General features: G+C 46.3%; 1 protein-coding gene across 1 annotated transcript in view; it reads left to right on the top strand.

Moving 5' to 3' along the window:
• Window positions 1–13151, top strand: part of LOC104546926 (limbic system-associated membrane protein) — a gene marked incomplete at its 3' end in the record, with an annotated part of 143758 nt that extends 130607 nt beyond the window's left edge. Inside the window, exon 2 of the mRNA XM_010192436.1 lies at window positions 12919–13151. Within this exon, the coding sequence (XP_010190738.1) occupies window positions 12919–13151 (233 nt within the window). The remainder of the gene's footprint in view (window positions 1–12918) is intronic.
• Between the last annotated feature and the right edge of the window lie 5824 nt (window positions 13152–18975).

Below are 18975 nucleotides of genomic sequence, written 5' to 3' on the forward strand. Positions count from 1 at the left end.
CTGCAGATAAGCTGTGTGCAGGGGAGAGGCTTTGTTTCACAGCAGGCTCTTGGGAGAAGAGGCAGGGATGTCAGTGGATCCAGATAAAATATCCTTGTGTGAATGCTTCCAGTAGGATTAAGCAACTTTGTCTTCGTTAGGAAATGAAAAGGGTTTACATTCTGTGTTGCAGCCAGTTTGCGCAGCTTGTTTTGCCAGTGCCAGAAGACTTCGGCTCAGAAGGTGCAGGAGTCGGAGCAGTCTCTGTGCTTAATCCTGCACTGCTGTTGGTGCCTGGGCTGGAGTTCAGGCTGCAGAGCATATAGCGAAGTGACACAAGCTGGTTGCCTTCAAACGACGGGGAGGAGGAGCTTGTGCTTCAGCCAGTCCTTTCTGCTCTGGTTGCATGTCCCTGGACAGATCCCAATTAGAGAGAAAGGAAAGCAGAATATCCATAGTAGTGCAAAGATAGGCAAGCCTGGAGGTGGCACCTGTGTTTGTTAAGGCTGTTTTGCAGCTGTCACTGCCCCCTTCTCGCTAACCTCCCTCAACCAATACACGCCAAACGAAGTTTCATACGAGACAAGTCAGGTCTGTCAGGTTTTATTTCCGCTGCAAAATTGTTTCATTGTATGGCTTTGCACAACCTATTTCTTTCCTTCTCCAGTGTCTCTGTATGTGTAAAACAGGCACAGTAATACTTCTCCTCCGCAACACACAAGAGCTCCAGTTCCACAGTGCTCAGCCCCTTTGACAGTAACACTGCTTGATGTTCAGTGGGTGCTGAATTGCCTTGCAGGACCAAGTCCTGCAAGGGTCTCAGAGGAAAGACAGCACAAGATATTATTATGATTAGTAGAATGGCAAGGAGATCTAGCTGTGCGAATTAGTCCTGACCCCCTTTCTCAATGAATCGTACCTTCCTCCCATTCTGTTTCCAAGCATGAGGTTTTAAGCCAGCTCCTGGCTTTCATGCCAACAGCAGAAACTTTGTCAAATATATCTTGACATTACTTTTTTCCCCTCTTCCCCCTCTCCTCTGCTATTTATTTATTTATAAACATGTCCTCCTCTGCAAGGCATATTGTGGGTGTGGGGATAAAGGTAAGCTGAGATCAAAGCTCTCGGGAGTTCTCCCTCCCAGCAGCTTCTCTTCTTTACCTGTCTGGCAAGTCTTTTTCAGATGCCTCCTTGTGCACGGCCTGATGGTGGACACAAATGAGACAGTAGGGAGAGGCAAAATTTAGCAAAGTAAGGCTAGTAAGTAGAGCTGAGAGCACTGCCTGGCTGTAACAGCTTTGCTGTGGTTTCCACTAAGAGGCGTTCTTCAACACACAGGATAAATACAGCATGCAAGTTTACAGCACTTTGTTCTGTGATTGTTAAAAACACCCATGGGAATGATTTTCAGAAGTATGTCATTTTAGGCAGCAAGAGAAGTGGCTATATTGGTAAAGGAGCTCACTGTGCCAAATGCTGTTTTGAAAATCTGGTTCTTGTGCACTACTCTGGGAGCTGGTAGGCCCAAAAGCAGTTTGATGAATCTGGTCTTAATTTCAGTGCTAAGAACTTTGAAAAGTCAGGCTTCACTTGTGACTTCTAAATGCCTGACAACTTTAATCGCAGAGAATTTGAGATATAACAATATGCCAGTGGTTTTTGGAAATAGTAACACTTTTAGTCTTTGTATCAGTCGTTTTTAACCTATCAATGACTTCTAGAGGATCCAGTTTATGAAAACAAAACCATACGTGTGCCAGTTAACTCCAGTACAGTATATAGAGGTCTTCAGTCTTGCTGAGAAATATTTAGCTGTAGGTGATGTAAAAATAGCTAAAAAACATTGCTTTGTCTGAAAGAAACTTGTGAGAGAAGTTGTCTTCTCCTGACATATTGCTGAACTCTGCCAGATAGGTGGTAAAATTAATAAAACCACGTTCATTGTAGTTTGTTCTCCCTGCAGCCACTATGAAGCTGTTCCCCGCACTGCTTATACAACTTCTGGTCCTCAGCACAACTTTGTTTTAAACGTCTGAAACAGTAGGGGCCTCCTTGCTTTCCTTGGGAGACTCTTCACCAGACTAGCACTTGGAAATGTCAAAAAGTTTTTCTTCGAGTTTGAACAGACTTATTTCTCTTCTTTTTCTGACCTGTTACTCCTTTCTAGACCCCTATGCATCTTGCTAAATAATTCCTCTCTTCCTTCAGTGCTTTCAGCTTTCAAAGAGGTATAGCTTGTCAACATGTCCCTTTTAAGTCCTCTCTTAGTCAAGTTATACATATTTAATGTTTTTAAGCTTCCCTTAGATGCTGATCCCTTTCCAGCCCTTGATGGATTTTGTTGTTGCTTGCCTCTGAATTCCTTCCAATTTCCCCATATCATCCTGGTAACAAGGTGCCTGGGATTGACTGCACCAGTCCAGGTGCGCTCGGTATTCAGTGGCAGTTGTTTTTGGGTGGAATTAAAACAAGAAGCAGCAGAATCTCTCAAAGGGAATCTGCTTCGCGGTCTCCTCTCTGAGAGCATTATTTCACGATGGTATTTCGGGACTGGCTTTAGATATGGAAATGAGAGCGTGTGTCTTGCTCAGAAGATGTTCTCTGCTTTCAAGTGGAAGAGAGATGGAAAAGGGGAAGAGGGGTTAAGCTCCTCAAAGGCTTTGTCTACATTAGGCTTTTTTCTTCATATTTCCCACTGTTGCTTGCATGGGTGCAGCTCAATCTACAGTGGCACTGATGACAGCTCTGGCACTGGCAGGGAAGCTAACATGTTTCGCTACACATTGTCTCTGCAATCTCTACAAGCCCTGACTCCACCAGCGGTGCTGCAGCAGCGGGAGCTAGAGAGGAAAAAGGTCAGCTGTAAATAATAACTAGAGTGTTTGCACATCAAGGAGGTGTCCTTCCTTGAAATGCAGCAGCTGGGAGTGAGCAGGCAGGATGGGCCCACTTTCTCATTCATCATGAATTGCCACCCTTCACAGTCAGCTGCTGGCAGCCCGAGGGCAGGGCTGGAAGGTGGTATGATAACTTGGTTGAGCCACCTCTAATACTCTCATGACCTCAGGGAATAATGGAAAATTAAGTCTTATTTTCCCTAGTAATGTCCCCATTCCCACTTTGATCTGCCTTTCCAAAGATTTCAATTCTGATTTCGCCTTGGTGTGGGTCCTTCCCTCTCACCCACCCAGGAAAAGGGCTAATGCTTCAGATGTGATATTCTCTTTTCTCTTTTGTAGAAGCAGCAGTATAAGATGAAATGGACGTTAGGGTCCACAAAATAGGAAGTGCATTCCTGGATCTCAGGTAGCATGCTCCTCAGGTATTAGAAGGGACTATTTCATGTAGGACAAAACACAGGAGACACCTGCCAGTTTCCCATAACACTTAAACCTGATATTCTTCCACAGCCTTGTATCAATTAATGGTTAACTGACAAATTCTCAGCTAGAAAGTACCACCAAGATGAGGATGTTAATGAGTTTAAAAAAAGAAAAAGGGGGCAGAGGGGTGAGAAATGCCTGGGGATAAGAAAGGCAGAGTACAAACTTACAAGGTGGAATGCAAGCTGTCATTCGGAGAGAAGGCCAACTTACATTTGTTTGGGGCTAGATTAATAGGATTTTGTGGCTTGGAAGGCTCATGAAATTACGTAGATGGTGATATACATTGTCCTTTCAGGAGGTGTTCCACCTCTCTTTGAAACATCTGTCACTAATCATGGGAGGGTGGTCACTGGAACATGGGGTGCAGTGCTCCGACCTTGTGATACCTTCTCGCTGCTGCTGTCATTCCCATCTCCTTCCCCAAAGATTCAGGAGCGGACATCTGGGCACTTAGTTCCTCCTGCCTCCATGGAGAGGTGCTGTCACTGCAGATCACTGCCAATAGCTCGGTCACTACCCCAGCAAGAGTTGAGGCTGGTGGCCAACATGAGTCTCTGACGAGCCTTTGGCCCTAATGTGATTATCTGTTTGGCTGTGTTTTCCCATGTCAGAAACCTTCCCAGAGGTGGTACATGGCGTTGGGCCACCTGGCAGTCAGCTCTTCCTGACGCTGCCAGTCCTGTGGGCATGGCCCTCGTTTGCTGCAGCCCCGGGGGCACATGCTGCCGTTGTCAGGTGGTTGCGTGGGACGGCATGTACGGCGTCTTACCTTTTGGAATGGAGCCATGGCACCACAGCATCGATCACAGGGATTGTTTTGCAGGCTTGCACGTGCCTCTGCGTGTGAGACTGCGAGAGGAAGAGTCAGTGAACCTCCTTCTCACCTCTCCTCTATGCAAAATACATGAGGTGATGCCCCAAAGCTCCAATTTTAATTATTTCAATCTTAAGTTTTGTAGTTCCCTTTCCTGAGCAAACCACTGGAATCCGCAAGCTGGAAAGTGCTGTTTCCACTGCTGCATCTCTCTTCAGCTGTGAGAGGTTGATTTGCCAACCTCCCCCTTGCTCTGGTGATACCTCTTGCGTTCTCAGCCTGTGACTGGGGTGGGAGGAAGGGACCCAAAACCACACAAAAAGCCTCTAGCATTGCTCTCCCATTCCCTCTTGTGTGCTCACTGTCCCTCTTCTGCACCTGCTCTCCCTTGACGTGTCCTCATTCTGTTTCCCCCTCTTTTTCAGAGCTGCCCTTTGCATTACTAATCTGTGGCATTATCCTATTCCCCAGTAGCTGTGCCGCTTCCCTGAATGTTTCTTGCCAGCTTCTGCCTCTTCCCCTTTTTTCTCTCCCCCCTCTCTGCCCCATGATGTAGCATTGCCTTTCTCCATCTGCCCAATTGTCTCTCCTCTTTTTTTCTGGGTGCTGGAGCTCCAGGTGCTGTCATTCTCTGCGACAGCACAGAATGTTTCAGATTGCCTCTGCGGCTGGATAATTACCAGATACAGAGTCACGTGGACTTCCCAGCCAAACCCTCCCTTCTCCTCCTGTCAGAGGAGGAGATTGCATCTCTGAAATGCACTTTTTAAAAATTATTTATTTTAGAAGAAATGCAAGGGAAAAGTTTGAAAGTAGCTTTTCTAGAGTTACCTAGTGGTGACCACATGAAAGTTACTTACAAGACACTGGGGGTTCGGGTAAAAGAAATAGGGAATTTCCGGTACTGAAGTTTGTGAAGGTAAATAAAGGGGATGATAGTCTGTATGGATGCCCTATTAGTGCTTCCATTCCTACTCTTGGTGTATCACTTAAGCCAGAAAAAAGTCCTAATGGTGCAGAGAGTCGTCATTAGGTGTTTGGTTTCTGGTCCTTTTACAGATTTGTTGTAAAAGCCAATATACAGTTCGCATAAGTGATTAATTACTATTGTCTTTCTGTGAACTTTAGTTTCTACGTGACTACAGGTACTTTTAAAATGTCAGCCCTTGTCTTAGTGGTGTCAAAAGCACAGGTTCCTTAGTGTAAGTGCAGCGCAACCAGAAGGCAGATCATCTGGCAGTGTTTCCCATTGCCATTCTGCATTAGCTCTGCTATTCCCTGGTTTCCCGTTTTGACGGTGCAGGAGCCCTGTGACGCTATGGGAAGCTGCAGACAGCAGAGTGAGGTATGTGCTCCTGGTTGGACATTTCACTAAGGCCATGGGATCCATAGCTGATTAACATCGCCTAATCGGGCTGGATCAAGATGATAGCCCGGTTTTCTGGCTGAACTGAAAAGGGATGCTGACGAGTCCTCGGCTAACCCGAAAGGGAAAGTTTCCTCAACAGTCTCATCCTCCCAGCTGATCTCAGTGCGAGACCCTGATGCAAGCTGTCAGAGCATTTGGCATTTCTGCAAGCATCAGCCAGAGAGCAGCTCAGTCCCTCCGTGCACACATGGGGAGTGAGTCTCCTCTGGCAAGAGCCCTATGACTGGGAACAGTCACTCCAGATACGCACCTTGGAGTGAGCAAAGCATCATCCAGGGGTTTCCTGACTATGTTATAAAGAAATTCAGGGTTTTTCCTAGATCTGGTAGGATATAGGGAAACCCGGCGCTGTGGTGGTAGGCCTCAGTCTGAGGCTTTTTCTGTATTGTGACATTTTAAAATGTGTTGAGGTCTGGGTGGGATACAGTTAAAATTGTTCGTAGCAGCTCATATGGATATTATTAAGAAGGTACCTCTGCTTGAGTGAATGTGGACTGAAGTTGTTTATGCAGGTATACTGATCCCCAGAAGATGGGAAAAGCAATAAATCATGCCAGTATAAGTTCTCTTATTCTGATATAGTTACATCTACCCCAGGAGAGTACTGGCATAACAATTACTATAATTTTGGGCTTGATTTCTGTTTGGGCTTTTTTTTTTTTAACCTACAAACAGAAACCTATACTCTCAAATAGTAATTTTAACAGAAAGAAAACCCATCTGAGACCAGCTGTGTGTCTGCTAGTGAGAGCCCATGCAGCTAGCTGTCTTTTTAGGCTGCTGTATTTTAGGCAAATTCCCTTGGGTTTCATTTTCCACGCGTATCACATGGACTGAGAGATGAGAATGCTCACAGCACATGAGCAGTTCTGCACTGCTAGTCATATTCACTGGTTGCAGTTCTTTTTGCTTTCATTAAAAAGAGTTGATGGGAGAGTGAGATAGGAGCATTTCTGTACAAGGCACTGGGGAGTCCTCATCTAGGAAGCTGGGTACAAATTCTGGTCACGAAAGAGGAATTCAGACTGGAGCAGGTGCTGAGAAGGGCTACTGGGATGTTTAGGGCAATGGAGAGTCTATCATACAAGAAGAAACTAGGAGAGTTTGGCTTGTTGAGCCCAGCAAAATGAAGGCTGAGAGGGAATATGATTGCTCTCTGTGAACACACTGGAAGATAAGCACCCGGGAGAGAGAAGAGCTATTTAAGCTAAAGGATGGTGTTGGCGTGAGTCGGAATGGATATAAACCAGCCATGAATAAATCTAGACTTAGAATTAGAAAAAAGTTTCTAATCAGCAGAGCAGAAAGACTTTGAACAGCCTGCCATATGAAGTGGAGGGAGGATACCTCTCTTAAGCACTAGGCTTAAGTAGGAATGACCTATCTGGAACGACCACATCTGGAATATTGTGTCCAGTTCTGGGCCCCTCAGTTCAAGAAGGACAGGGAACTGCTGGAGAGAGTCCAGCGTAGGGCTACAAAGATGATCAAGGGAGTGGAGCATCTCCCTTATGAGGAGCGGCTGAGGGAGCTGGGTCTCTTTAGTTTGCAGAAGAGGAGACTGAGGGGAGACCTCATTCATGTTTATAAATATTAAAGGGTGAGTGTCACGAGGATGGAGCCAGGCTCTTCTCGGTGACAAACAATGATAGGACAAGAGGTAATGGACACAAACTGGAACACAGGAGGTTCCACTTAAATTTGAGAAGAAACTTCCTCTCAGTGAGGGTAACAGAGCACTGGAACAGGCTTCCCAGAGAGGTTGTGGAGTCTCCTTCTCTGGAGACATTCAAAACCCGCCTGGACGCCTTCCTGTGCAACCTCATCTAGGTGTTCCTGCTCCGGCAGGGGGATTGGACTAGATGATCTTTTGAGGTCCCTTCCAATCCCTAACGTTCTGTGATTCTGTGATTCTGTGATTCTGTGAAGTACATCTCTGAAAATGATGGTAAGGTACAGCTGGCCGTGATAGAGGAGGCCGGGGCTCCCTGACCTGTGGAGCTCCTCCTAGCCTCACTCTCCCAAAGTGGCAATTTATTGAAGAGGATGAGCAGAAGTGCAGGCATCCTATCACCCCTGCGCCGCCCCAACAGGGAGATGGCCTAAAATTGTCATCTGAGTGCTGAGATGCCCAGGGAGCTGCAGACAGGTGTGACGACCAAGGTCACAGCATAATATAGCTGAAAGCAAGCGTGAGCTAAACAGATGTGGCTGTTTCCCCCTCCTGCCAGTTTTCCAGCACCGTTCTGTCTTTAAGCAGCAGTTTCCTAAATCCCTTTGAGGGCCTGCGTTATCATGCTGGCAGTGGTGGCTCAGGGGCTATTTATGCCACATGTTGGGAATCCATCCTCCTTTGGCACAGCACTTGCTCTCAAACAGTGACCCTGCTGCAGGTTGTGGCACATCAGGAGAGGAGCAGCAGCTGGAGCAGGCTGAAGAAAGAGAGGAGCATTGGCACTAGAGAGAGGAAGGATAGATTTGAGCAGCACCTCAATTCATGAACTGAGGCTTTTGGTGCTTAGCTGAAAGGAGGTTTCAGACACTTGGTTGATGCAGTCTCCCACTGCTGTTGTCTTCACAGACATGAAGATGTGTTCAGCTGTAGCTGTCTTCTGTAGCATCTCCTGCTGAGGAGAGCCTGGTCTGCGCTGTGGGAACCACCCAGGGCCAACAGCTCCTACGTTACTTCCCTGGACTGGGTGCTCCCATGTGCTCTGCCAGTGTGCTCCTCTGGTGTACAGCAGATGAAGGGAGCTGGCTGCTGCAGTGGCAGCGCTGCCATTGCTCTTGAAATGCTGTAAAGGTCCAGCACTGCAGTGACATTGCAGGGCCTGGCCAGACTCTTCCCCTGGTCAGGGCTGACATGGTAGTGGTCTGTCCCTAGCCTTCGCTGCTCACATCCTTGCTGGGGCATAACGGAGGGGTCAGGCTCTTACTGTTCCCCACACTGACCGCGTTCGAGTCCTTGTTTGCCGTGCAGGGAAGGGTTGAAGAGCGCAAGGAGACAAGATGAAAGAGCACCAGCGTGAGTTACCCTTGAGCTTTCCTCACAAGGCTGCAGTGGTATTGTGTTTAACTGCCGCATTAGCTTTCCAGGATCATACTTTGCAACACAACGGAGAATTTGTCTTGCACGTTCAGAGCTGGCAGCCGGGAGCTGACGCTGCTTTGTGCCGAACAAGCTGTGTTTGATCCCTCTCTCTTTTCCCTCTTGCCATTTTGCTGCCGAGGGTAGAGGGCAGCGGGGGAAGTTGTTAGCTGGATCCTGCGAGCGTGTGTGAAGTGAGAAGATTAGAGCGGGCTCATCACAGACCCGAGGGGAAGGCGGGAGATCTGATCCAGGGCAGGCTGTGGCATCCTCTGGCGAAAGGGAGTCGTGTTCTCTGGCCTGTGCAGTGGGGGCATGGGGGTCCAGGTGCTTAATTGCGTGCGCATTAGGCCGACGAGTTTTGGCTGTCTGCACAGAGATTGTCTTACAAAGGAGATGATCAAAGGGTTAACAGAGAAAAGATGATTAAAGAGCAGTGTAGGAATTATGACACAGAGCTGTCGCCACAGTGTGCTTTGGAGAAAGAGGGCAGAAGATGCAGTCTGAAACCACACTATTTATTTATTTTCCCCCCAGATGAGGTAAGAGCTGTGGCTTGCTGGCAAAGCAGCACACCATATTTCATTTAAGCCTAGCAGCTCACTTCTTCTCACTAGTGGGGCTATGGCAGGGAACTGTGGGCTTGGGTCTGCTGTAAAAGAATTTATTTATTTGGAATTACAACAACAATAAAAAAAACCCAAACAATTATCCCGGGTTCAAGGCGATCCAATACATCATCAAAAATGCTGTAAAATGCCTGCCATGTTGAAGTAATCATTTAAACAGCAGCTTCATCAGATCCTACAGGGCTTCCTTCCTGCCTCTTCATCACTGTAGGCTCTAAATATCATCCAACCCTTCCAAACGCCATTGAACTTACCCCGAATAGACCCGGCCCAAAGGCAATAAAATACCCCCACTCCATCGCCATAGCTGCTGAGCTGCTTTCTCTGAGGCAGAACGGGCAGGCCTCTGGTCAGCCCCTGGCTTTCTAGCCTTCTCCTTCTCCTCCTCCTCACCCCATGCAGCCCCCACCCAGGTGGTGGTGCCCCAGGAGCCCTGGGCTGGGGCTTTCTGACCAAATGCCACCTCTCAGCAACATGCCCGTCTGTTCGTCTTGGTGTTTGGCGGGACAGGAGATGCGGGTGCCTGAGCATTCCTCTCCTTTTCTTAGCTCGCTTTCCCACTTATCCATAGGAATAAGCCCAAATGCTTTCAGTAAGGGGAAAAATAAAACAGTTCAGCCCCACATTTTTTGAGTGGGCAAACCAAAGCCAAGGGAGGTGTGTGAGGATGGTCAGACTTCTTTCTCCACATCCAGTTTCTGACCATCCTCTCCTGGCTAGCTGTTACGCAGTTGTTAGTCACTGTGTAAGAACTGGAAACGCATTTGCAGCAGCTAAAAATGGTGCAGTCGCTAAAAGACCTCAGGTGCTAAACTTTGCTGTGTTTATTCATAAGAGGGCAGGAGGGGCTAAAGGGGCATGGCAGCAGGATTTTTTTGTCTTTCTGTGTCTATTGTTTGCATTGGTGCTAAGATCAATAGTTCCTGAGTCCCTGCAGTGATTCTGCAAGGTGTAACCATCACCACTAGCTGGTCCTCTCATTAGCTGCATCAGCAGATGTCAAGAAATTAAACCTGAAATAGTAAGGAGAAGCAAAATGGATGGATCGTCAATCATTTATTAGCGTTCACTGATGCCGATGTTAATGCTTTCAATAAGCCTAATGAAAAGCGTTTGACTGTCTCTGTGAACTTGATTATTGATTATTAGTGAACGATTAGAGCAATTTGATATCTTGCTGATGCCATGCTCCTATTGCATTGCAGTTAAAATGTCAGCTAACGTGCCATTTAATATTCTATTAGTATTGAATTAGCACTTATTACACTGTGAAAATCATCACCATAAATCCTTATTAAAGCGTGATCCATACAGCTGGGTGGCATCTCTGACAGACTAAGAGGGTGCGTGTGTGCAGACGGACATACTGAGATGCATCATCCACTCGGATGCATGTTCAGAGCATGCTAGGACTTAGAATTTCCACATTTGTACATTGATTTTTCCTGACAGTTTGAGAGGATCAGGTATGCTGAACAGAGCAGTTCAAATCTATTTCACTTACGCTTCCCATTTTCCTCCTTTCCCTCTCTACTCTTGGCTTTATTTCAGTAGCAACCTGCTAACTTATTTAAGGGGTACTTGCAATGTTGTCTGCCTGTAGACATTGATCACTGTCCTAGGGCTGACCTCGGAGGGCGTAGGACAGGTTTTGAGACATGTTTTCTCTTTGGCAGAGTGGAGGGAGGGTCCCTAGGTGAGTATCCCCTCAGGAGTGCTAGGATGTGTGACTCTGACCGTGCCATTGAGCTATTGCTGACCTGGAGGACATCGCAGGGCCATCTTTGCTACCTCCAAGCAGAGGTGTGTAATGACCGGGTGTGGGGCAGAGCCCCAGGGTGCTGTGCTGTATCACATAGTGCTGTGGTGTAGGTCTATAAAGCAATCTGGGAGGGCTGGTGCAGAGTGCTGGATCTGCTGGTCCCCAGCAGCACTGATAGGTGTGCCAGGGGATTTTCAGGAGTGGTTGAGAAACTTCAGCTCCCACTGACTTCAGCTTCGGCCTTTAATCTGTTTAGCTTCTCACCACCGCCACCCCCCTCGGTATTTTCACAAATCAAAAATGTGCAGAGAGGGGCTTTGAGCACCTTTGAAAAAGACCTAACCCCCAATTCTCAGTGCCGTTACAACTCTATGCAGAAATGTGTGTGCAAGAAGGCCGGTGACCCTCAGGCAGCTGGCTCTGGAGACAGCCTGGGTGTCCCTGCAGGGCCACTGCTCCCAGTCTTGGGGCACAGACCCATCCTCAGGTCCTTGCTTCCAGCTCCTGTCACTGGTGATTACATCCCGGGGTGGCCAACTGAACTAGGGCACCACCATCTCACCACGGTGCTGGTTTCCACGTGTCAGTGGCTGCTCATGGATTCCCCTGTCTCTCTCCTTTTTTACAAAGAGCAGCTTTTAAGAAAGCAAAACGCAGTTCACTGCTGAGAGATCACCTCAGGACAAGTGTCTGGCTGGTCAGGACAGTGGGCTCTGGCCTGAGGGGCGAACCCTTGCTCTCCTTCCTTGGCTGGACTGCAGTGGTGCTGGCTGGGCTCTGTTGGGCAGCTCTCTAAAGCAAATGTTTGCTGGATCAGACAGAGCTCTTCCAGCTTGGCCAGCAGCATGGCGTGCCTCCCATTGATGCCCACGCAGCCTGGCTTTTCTCCCACGCACACATAACCCCAGAACAACTCAGAGAGCACCCATGGGCATGCCAAAAGGGAGGAGGTGAGAGGTGCCGGCCATAATGGTAGGGTCACATCACAAGGGACAGCAGCTGTAGCGCAGCATGAATGAAATGCATTCAGACAGAGGAACTTGGAAAATGTCTGACCCATGCTAAGGGGCTCTGTGAAAGCCTACTGTCAAATATTTGTCTTATCTTGAAGCGATAATCTTTATCCTCTCTCAAATACAACACATGCATGAATAGTGGTGGTGAGAGGTGCTGGGTTATTTGGATGCCAGGAGGCAGAACTCTGAGAGGTGAAGGAGCAATAGCTCTGGAGACTTGCTTGGGGGAGGGTGTGTGTTAAGAGGGTGGTGTCTGAGGAGTGAATTCCTCTTTCCACAAAGACATTTTTTGTCAGAGGGATGAAGATGGGAGATACACTCTAGCTCCCTCCTCTTGTGCTCCCCCTGAGCTGACAAAGCTGGAGCCCTGAACGTTTGCGTTCCAGCCTGGGCAGGGGCTGGGAAAGTAACTCTCTTGTATGCTTAACTTTTGAAGATGAGGGAGAAGCATGGGGAGAACTCCTTCTGACCTTTCCCATTGGCACAGTTAGAAGGGATTTGGTGACCAGGTTCTCTTGTGGCCTTCCAAAATCTTTTTTGGTGCAGGTGTAGGCCACACACAAAAGGAAGAGAGACCAAGAGGCATGGCTGCCTCAAATCCCATGGTTTCATCAACCAAAGGGTTCCTGAAACTCTTAAAAAAATAATTGTGAATTACATGGCCATGGGGCAACGATGGTGAGGAGATGCTGTGGTTTGTTGGCAAAGCTGAAGTGTGCAATGAAGTTTCTGAGCAAAGTACTAAAGGGAAGTAACAAAATGGAGATGATGGAGAGGTTTATTAATCTCCACCTTACCTTTCTCATCCTCTGTAGGTGTTATGTAGAAGACAGAAGCTCCAAGGTGGCCTGGTTGAACCGTTCTGGCATCATTTTTGCTGGAGAGGACAAGTGGTCCCTGGACCCTCGAGTAGAGCTGGAGAAGAGAAACCCCCTGGAATACAGCCTGAGGATCCAGAAAGTGGATGTCTACGATGAGGGGTCCTATACGTGTTCAGTGCAGACACAGCATCACCCCAAGACCTCCCAGGTTTACTTGATCGTGCAAGGTAAGCAACATGCCTGAGAAGAAATAGAGAAAGACATAGTGGGTGGAGGGATCTGTGTCTCTCTTTGAGGAACCCCAGGGTCAGTAGCTTTTTTGTCCCTTTCATTTACAGCAGAAGCCAGCAGGACTGACCCCTTCCACTGCACAGTATTGCTTTACTCTGCTGTCAGTCTGTCCTTTCAAAAGCGGTGTCAGAGCAGGGGACACCAATCATGCCAAGACATTTTCTAGTGTAATGCAAACCTGGCTGCTGGCTCTGGTTATTCTGGCGCTGAGGGGAAAACATTTGTTTATAATGACACTTGTCAGAACATCATGCTTGCCTCATCTCTTTCCAGACAGCCCTCTGGTTTCTTCGCCTCCTCCTTCCTCAGATTTTCTTTCTTTTTTCTTGTTTCAACAAGCTACTGTGCTGTGTTTTTCGGCCTTCCATTGTCAACTCTTTGCAAGGCTGAGGAATTAATTTTCCTGGGTGTTTTTCTGTGCTCGGTCATTGGTTTGCAAGGTGCGCTGTTGCTAGGCATGTGTGAAAGCTGGTACCTGAGGTAGCTGCCGCGTACCGTATGTTGCCCTCTCCTTTTTTAGCTGCCCTCCTCCTGTGTGTGTTATAGGGAACTGGAAAGTTGGCAGTCTGAACCACCATTGTCCTATCTGTCTGCATGCATTCATGGTATAACAGAGAGTAAACACATTAAGGAGTTCACCAATTACTGGTAAGGGCATTATGGAGTTTACTTGTTCCATCCTGTCAAGACCAGAATACCAAATGAGCGAGTCTACTGTTTTGTTTTGTTTTGCTTTTAATCTTCATGCCATTCTGTCTATCTGCCTATTTATCGAAAATATTTATAGAGCAGCTTAGATAGGTTGGTATTTATGAATGTGTTCGATCCATATTACAGATACGTTCAGCTTCTACATTATCATTCAAGCAGGAGTTTGTTATTTCTCCTGATTTGTCTAGTAACCCAAAAGGCTGCAGATTTTATTTCCCCTAGCAAGTGCATGAATTGCTCTAGATCTAAATGCATGCATGAAGGGACTCTTCCTCTTGCTGGTATTACTTGGCAAGCTGAGAGCTGACTCGTACACCGTTTACCTGCAAAGTGAAGTCCAGCCGTATGGTCGGAAGTGACGCTCTACATGCAGGTGTAGTGAGACAGAAGGCACCCATTTTGTCTCCTTGCACAAAATCTTTCCCCAGCAGCGTGAAGAACGGCACGCACCATTGCACAGAGCAGTTCTCCCTGCTCGTCCAAGCATTTGCTGGAGTGTGCCCAGTGTGGAATGCACTCGCTAGCCTGGAGGCGCACCCTGCCTCGCTGCTCACTATAGCGGGGCATAGCTAACCGACTGTAGGTGGTTTATTGCTGGTAAAACCTCACAGCGTACAATTTCCATTTACCTGTCAAGAAAAATATAGGTACAAATGAATTTTAGAGCCAAGCACATGTATTATTAATTTTATTTGTGCCTATTAGATACGGGCCTAAGCAGCAAAATTGAGTTCTGTAGCTTAGCTTTCACCTAAATGTGTGGGAGTCGAGCTCTGAACTACTGCCACCTTTCTGAGGATGAGAAAATTCAGGTTTTGGCACACCTAAACTCTGAACGCTTGTAAACAAGGTATCTGTGGATAATCTTTAACGCCTGCCACAGATTTAGCAAAGACCCATTGTGTTATCGTGCTTCCCTTTAATGCCCAAGGTCCTGTAATCCTGTATTTAGGTGAAACTCATAGCTTTGATTTTTCTAGAACTAAATTTCATCTGGTAAAAAAAAACCCAAGCAAAATCTAAATACAAAATTCTTTACAATTAGGAAGAGTTAGACTCATAATTTTAAACCATGTTTTTATTCATTTAAAACTAATAAATAATTCATTTTAAATAACCCTAACTAATAAAACTAAATCATTAGAAAATAGTACGTTAGAAAATATTCCTTTCCTCTGAGTATAATTTTCTCACATTGATTATTATTATTCTCAGATTTGCAGGTTGCCTGCCTGAAAAATAGTCTGCCACTAGTACAAATGAAAGGAGTTTGGGTATTGAGTCACGCTAGGCTTTTTAGTTTTACCTACTTAATGTAGTTTATTTACTTCTCTTGGTTTCGTGTTCATAAATTTAAAAACGTTGCCTATGTGAAACTCTGGGCATCCCAAACGTAAAAATAAATAAATAACAGGAAATACAGCTCCTGAAAAATTAAATAACGGTGTTTGACTGATCTGCATGGTAATCTGGCAAGAGGATTTCAAGAATGATGGTCAGTGATTCCCTTCAAACAAGCCCAAGGAAGCCAAAACAAGCCGTGGGCAGAGACTCGTTGCTAGCTTTGCGCACACTGGTGATGCCTGGATTTGTCAGTGATAGCTACTCATGCCTTGGAAGCAGTGGGCTGCCTTTGGGCCATGCCCAGCCTTCCCATTCTACTCAGTTAGCACTGTCATGGGTATTTCTGCTCCCAGCTTTCTTAATCTTCCCCTGGTTCAACTCCCTCATCTGTATAGCTACTGTGGAAACCCAGCTCCTGTCACCCCTAGAAACATATGGGATAGCTGTATCAGAGACTAATAGGTAGGCAGATCCTGGGATGGTGCCGGAGCCCATATAAATAGAGAAAACAACTTCCATGCCCACAGTGCCAGCTGAAATAGATGGGCTTTGGTGCATCCCAAGGATTCACTGCATTTAGATCACTGCAGGCTAATGGAGTTGCAATCCCAGAGCAGGTCCTTTCTTCTCTTGAGAAAATCAGCATTCTCTGGGGTGAGCTCTGCTCAGTGAGCTCTGCTGGCCAGAGCTGCAGAAGTATATCACAAAAAGAGGGTCATCACCTCTCTAATGTGTGTGCCCATGTCCTTTAGTATTTCCAAGGGAGGAGCCAATTGTGTCTTGTCAGCCAGCACCAGTCTCTGTGTAGGCAGCCTACTCGGTCCACTGCTTGCCGCTCTGGCTTAAGTGTGTATGTCCACTCTCTGCTGGGGCATATTGCAGAGGTCTAAAAGAGGGGTAATGAAATGACATTTCAGAAAAAAAAAATCACAGCTCAGCAGCTGAAAGTAGAAAAAGTCCCCATCATAAGACTTTCTTTCCTTTCAAACTCAAAGCCAACTCTGCAGGTCAAAGTAGGCATTCACTTCGATTCACGAGTATACCCTTGGACGTATCTTCTGCCTTTCTGACCCAGGTGACCAGCACTGCTTGCAGGGTGGATTGAACTGGAGGCAGTTGTCTCTCTCAGCTCAGTTGCTACCAGATGCTGGTACTGCGCTCTCTGCAATGAGGTGAAAGCATGAAGAGACTGCTCAGAACCACCCCCTCACTCAAAGCCTTTCATGCTACTTCAGTTGGGGTGCAATGGCTACTAGCAACTCTTTCTGTTTACTACCACAGATGTTTCTGCTGGGGTCTGATCAGAGGAGCAAAAAGCTGGGACATACGACTAGAAGTGGTCTGGTCCTTACCCCATGCACTGAGACAAGACCGGCTATTCAGTGGCTGCCCCTAACATGTATTTTTAAGACGCCCTGTGCTTGCTTTGTCAGAGCATGGCCATTATTTCACTCTCCTTGCACTTGGAAAGCTTTTATTAACATATGATCCAAATTGATTTTGCTGCCAATTATTTCTGGTCCTTTCAAGACACATGGTGGTAATTTCTCCTCCTCAAAACTACCTTTTATCTGCTAGAAGCCCATTAATCCCTGTGTCTCAGACCTCTTTAGTCCAGCTTAACAGGCTCACTGCTTCTTGCAGGTCATATTTTCCAACCTTTATATGTATTTCACTGCTTTCTGATTTGTCTACATGTGTACTGTCCAAAACTAAAACAAAAGCTTCAGTTTTGGATTCAGTCATGCAGATATAAGTACCAGCCGTGTTTTGCATATTATGCTTCACTTACCTACCCCCATGATGAGATGAGATTTACCTTTTTTTATAAGAATGCCTCATTGTTTTCACTGATTCAGTCTCTCTGCTGCTCTCTAACTCTCTGTTACTGGTCTGCAGCACAATCCTCTGCTTATTCCTCACTTCTGTATTTGAGCATTAATTGGTTTTGCCTCTTTCCTGAGCATAGCACTTTGTGCTTGCTGTTGTTGGATGCCATCTGCTTGGTTTCTCCACAGAGGCCACTTCTTCAGTTTACTTATGATCATGGTCTCCAAAGCACTTGCAACTGCCCCCAACTTGGTGTCACCGACAAAAGTCAGGTACTTCCTTTCTGTTCCATCATGAAGGTGTTAATTAAAGTATTGAAGAGACAAAAGCGGACTGTGGTAGCAACCCACTAAAACTTCCATCCCTGGTGGATAGCGATCTGTTGATTGCAGCTCTTTGAAGCATCCTGAGGCTGATTTAGCATCCACCATATTCAATTAGCTTGTTCAGGAAACTGTCGGACCTTCTGAAGTCAAGATATATCACATCATCACACATACTGCTCCCACATTACCTGCTATGCCAGATATCCTACCAAAAAAAGGAATGAGACTGGGGTAACATGATTTGTGCTTGCTAGAAGTACATTCCTTGTTTTTTCCTTGGCTGTATTTATCATCTAGGTGTTTATAAATGGGATGTTTAATCGTTTGTTCCAGTATGTTGAGTAGAGAATGAGTTGTGATGGAGATGTATGTGGCAGCTGGCGCTTTCCCATTGTTACCTTGGGTCCTTGTTCTTTTAGGGCTATATCCTCAAGCCCTTCTCAGGCATTAAATATCAGTGGAGAGATCCCTATAGTCTTTACTTGTCTCATCAGGGTCACAGGCACAAAGACACAGAGATCTTAGCAGGCATGGGGTTTAAAAGTTTCTGCAATAAAGACTTAGACCTGTCCAAGTAAGGCTAAAGGAGTAACTCTTTCAACCAGAGGCAAGCAAATGGTTGCTGTGTTTGCTGTCCAGAGCCTTTACAGCAAGGCATCATTGTGAATGGAGATAGTTGGGACTTTTCAGTGAAACTAAAACATTTTACTTGTTTTAGCTTGATTAAAACTGATTGATTTTCCTGATTAAAATATAATCAGGAAGGCTTTTCAGGTCTGAGGTGCTTTTTGTGGTCAAAATTTTGAAGAGAAAAAGGTATAGTGTTGGAACAGCCTATCTAAACACCAGAGCATTCAGCTGAGGTATGGAGAACTCACATTCACAGTTTTGCTCAGAGCCTGGGACTCCTGCAGTCTCACTAACATTTTGTGTGATTCCTGGTTATTGGCTGTTCATAGAACGTGTGCTCTCCCTTGTTTTAATGTTTATTTCATGAAAAAAAAGGGCTTTGTCATTTTGGCAAAACAAAAAAATATTAGAAACATCAGCAGCAGATTTTCACGAAGAGGAATTATTGTTTACTACCCAGTCCTAATCACAAACTCAAAATCAAATGCATAGCACCTAAAGGCCAAATCCTACGGTTTTCTTTCAAACTGGTAGGCATTAGTGTGTGAAAAGAACCACAGGATGTAGCCTACCTCCATTATGCACTCCCTTTGTAGAGCTCCTTGCTTGCAAAGGTTCAGAATGACCATTCATTGTTTCAAAGTGGTATAAAGATGTATTTGTTGTTGCTGGGATTGCACTATGGAAAATTTATCTTTAACTCTATGCAGTAGATTAGCTGTGCCCGCTCTGTCCATTCCCTTGAAAATAAAGGACTTTGTGGGGATTAATGGTAAAGCACACTGCAGAGAGAAAACTGAAGGCAGCCTGTGTAAGCACTGCTCTGCCTGCGAGTCCCTCGGTAAGAGCTGGGTCTGGGCCTGAGGAGGGAGGGTGTTGTCCACTGCCTGGCCAGCCTTGGCCTCATTTCTGAGGACAG

This window comes from Mesitornis unicolor, unplaced genomic scaffold (genome assembly GCF_000695765.1).
Source record: "Mesitornis unicolor isolate BGI_N332 unplaced genomic scaffold, ASM69576v1 scaffold17899, whole genome shotgun sequence".
Taxonomy (NCBI): Eukaryota; Metazoa; Chordata; class Aves; order Mesitornithiformes; family Mesitornithidae; genus Mesitornis; species Mesitornis unicolor.